This window comes from Sitophilus oryzae, unplaced genomic scaffold, assembly GCF_002938485.1.
Source record: "Sitophilus oryzae breed Bouriz unplaced genomic scaffold, Soryzae_2.0 scaffold_302_pilon_pilon, whole genome shotgun sequence".
Classification (NCBI taxonomy): Eukaryota; Metazoa; Arthropoda; class Insecta; order Coleoptera; family Curculionidae; genus Sitophilus; species Sitophilus oryzae.
In genome coordinates, this window is record NW_022146866.1 from 84,302 (window position 1) to 88,028 (window position 3,727).

The following is a 3,727-nucleotide window of genomic DNA, read 5'->3' on the forward strand; positions in this document are numbered from 1 at the left end:
TCTTCTTACATCACAATTTTACCGGATCGTAAATATTTACATTACTTGCCAATGAATCATACTATTTTCTCTAATCGACTTTAAAATAGAGTGTCAAAAATTGCTAAGCTTGCTTGAATCTCTACCTATAAAAAGTAAATTAATTTTGTGTGGCGACCTGAATATTGACTTTTCCAGTGTGTGTGCAGCTAAGGAGTCTCTCCAGTCCATTTTTCATTCTTTTGGTATACTCATGCATGTTGACTCACCAACTAGAATAACTAAAACTGGCTCTAGTACTATAGACTATGTCGTGTCGTTTTTTGACCCGGAATTCGTTGACTGTAGAGTTCTTTACTCAGGTTTCTCTGATCATGAGGCAGTATTGACAAAGTTTTTGCCAAAATCCAAATGCAAAAATACCTCGCGCAAATTGGGCCGTATTTTTTCGGATGAAAATTTTCTAAATTTTCGCCACCTATGTCTAACAACTGAGTGGGCTGTCCTCTCGGTTGACGTCGATTCCGAATTTTCTAGATTTATGGATACCTTGTCTAATTTGGCGTTTCCTCTTAGGCCTATCAAACAAGCTATACCCTGGTCTACTACAGGCTTGCGTATATCTGCAAAGAACATGCGCTCATTATCTCACCTTAAGAAATTCACGGACAGCGTCTTCTTTCATAATTACGTGAAACTTTATAGAAAGGTTTATCGTAAGACTATAAAAGCTGCCAAGGGCATTTATTATAATGCGAGGCAAGCCAAAGCCGGTAATGTCGCTAAGGAGACTTGGGCTATTGTAAATGACTTAAGGAATAAGACTTCTTCGTCTGGCACAGTCTTAAAATTCACCTGAAGATTTAAACACTTACTTTGTTAATGTGGCTAAAAATTTAGTGAACACCATAACTCCTTCCCATGATTCACTTTCATATCTCTGTAAAGCAAATGAGAATTTACACAGTTTCTTCTTCACGCCCGTAGCATTAGATGAGCTCCGTAGTACAATTAATAGTATTAAAAACAAATCCTCATCTGGGACTGATGGGCTTACTCTCAAAACGTTCTCTGAACTTTCTGAATGAATTAAACCATCTTACTACTTTAATTAACGAGTCATTTCAAAAAGGAGTTTTTCCAAACTGCCTTAAGACAAAAATAATTACCTGGCAAACGGCGTGGCGGTTTCTTAGCGATAAACTTACAATAAGTCGATCGTCTCGATTAGTTCTCACGAAAGTTCCTGGACGTCTAGATTGATGTCCTCATGGACGTGGTCATAATTCAAAAACTACTTTATTAGTTAAACCACCATTTCTATGGTATCATAAGGTAATTTTGAAACCGGAATTTTATAGCACAAATATAATGCAGTTTATTTGAAAAACTAAAACTTATGATAAACAGTGAATATCTCAGATAGGAATCCTGATACAGAGCTTTTTCGGAACATGGAGCCATCTTGTATGTATGCATTTGTATATGTGTGTTTTTTAAAGTGAAAGCAACGAATTTAAATGGGTAAACTTTGTAATATATCTTTTTAACAATACAATGCAAAAAGTTTTATAAAAATTCGTACGCAGTAAGTGAATTCCGAGGTTTGTTTCCCATAAGGGCTTAAGGCACTTCACTACATGTATTTGTGATCTTTTTACTTTTAGCTTATACAAATAATCAGGAATACAATTTTTAAACACTTTAAACAATAATATCATACACAAATCTTGACATCGCAAGGAAATTCCCGGTTCTTTTAGTTGTTCCAAATAGGGAGATATGTGTAACCCGTAAGCGATTTTTTCTTTTTTTTTTACTAAATATATACTATTACAGCACAAGACACGCCCCCAAATACGTCATTGGAAAATATAATCTAGCTCAGCACATTCCTCCAAAATCTAAACGTTTGCAGCACAACAACGTGGCTGAGTCATACAAATCGGTTGAAATGGAATAAATTGAATTTTAATAGATACTCTTTTAATTGGAACTATATTTAATATCTGCAAAATAAAACAGCACAAAGCAACACATAGCAACATCTAATGAATTTTAGAATTAGGAAGATTAGACATGATATTAAGGGACAGGTTGTGTTTTCTTCTTCTGGAAGGGCGCCCACTTTCAATTCTCTGTCCCCCCATTTTAGCATTTTGTATCTTTCTTCTACTACGTGCTGTAGGCTGGACTTTTATTAATTTTGTTTTTCGTTTGATACACTGCTTGCTAGCTAGGAATGAATCCAACTGACTACCTGTGTTAATTGCTCTTAGGCTTCCAACAAACTTTTTTATTAACTCTGTATTACAACTCTCATGTTTTGCTAAATCTGCAATACGGCTAAACTCCCTTTTCAGACTTTCCACTACATTTTTATGTTCTTCGCTACCTAAAACAAAAAATATTAAGGAAGTATCAATATTATAACTTTTAGATTATCTTACAAGGTTTACTTTCAATATTTTCAACATCAGTTATAGAATCCGATTGGGTTTGATTACTTGCGTTTAAAGTGGTATTGCATTCCCCAAATGCAACCGAATCGTCGTTTTCTATCATGTTTTTAAAAAATGAACAGTTTTTTTTACCAGTGGCTAGATAAACAATTATTTGTCAGTTATTTTCCGTTAACTGGGGACTCGATAAAATATTGATGCTAAACGAATTTTCTACAGCACATAAATGTTTGCAAAAGGCCCCTCCTGTTCCACTAGCGCAATTGCATAAGGCGGAATTTGTTAGAACAGTATAATGCATATGTTAACATAGATTGTTAGATTTCTAATTTTATCTTTAAATTTTAAGTAGTTTAAATTAATTTTCGTTTTTCTGTTGCTAGCAAATGATATCAGACGTCTTTTATGGTAACATTCCAGAATATTGGTTATAAAATCTAATACCACAGCATTAAAGGATTTACATCTTTCCAGTATAATATCTTTCAGTACTCTGGTAGAGGCTTCAATAAAGTTGTTTGTGTTGTGTCCTTTAGTACACAATGATTGTCTATAAAAGTGACACCACTCGTTCCTCCTTTCCCACAAATTTTTAAGATAGTTGATAAAATTTGGGTATTTGCATTTTTTACATAAGGTACCAAATAATTCCTCTGCTTCTTCTTCACTTTGTGCATAAAGTATATAACGGAATTCCATCATAAGTTTTTTTCTTTCTTTAATATCTATGTGATTTTTTGCATCCCACAACCATCTCCACACAGCCTGACACACGTGAAATGAACATAAAATTACATTTTCCAACGATGTATTGTTGTGCTGCAAACGTTTAGATTTTGGAGGAATGTGCTGAGATAGATTATATTTTCCAATGACGTATTTGGGGGCGTGTCTTGTGCTGTAATAGTATATATTTAGTAAAATCGCAACCCGTAAGCCCCCCCCCCCAACTTTTTTCAAACTTTCACTAAAATATCAACGTTTTGTTTACCCTCGTATAATTGACACATGGAAACTTTTATTTTGAATGTTGAAAGAGATATTAAAAAGTCAAATAATTCAGCTACATATTGCTTAAAAATCATCAAAATCGGCCCACTAGAATAGAATATGTTAAACTTTAAAATACATCAACAAATTAATGTATTTAATTATTACCATTCAAGCATAAAATATTATGTTTTTCTATAATCTTTGAAATGTCTTACTCTTCCATAAGGGTTGATTTCGGACCTGTCGTTTATTTTATAGAGTTTAGTTTATGTTGCAACCTCTGTACCAATATT

The 3,727-nt window shown here is 33.7% G+C and overlaps 1 protein-coding gene across 1 annotated transcript; it reads right to left on the minus strand.

Annotated features, from left to right (window-relative positions):
* Positions 1–2,027: 2,027 nt before the first annotated feature.
* LOC115884574 lies at positions 2,028–2,729 on the minus strand. Its single transcript, XM_030903197.1, has 2 exons — positions 2,430–2,729; positions 2,028–2,374 (listed from the first exon to the last, which is right to left on the minus strand). The coding sequence occupies exons 1-2, from the start codon at positions 2,542–2,544 to the stop codon at positions 2,028–2,030; spliced, it is 462 nt and encodes a 153-aa protein (XP_030759057.1). The 5' UTR covers positions 2,545–2,729.
* Between the last annotated feature and the right edge of the window lie 998 nt (positions 2,730–3,727).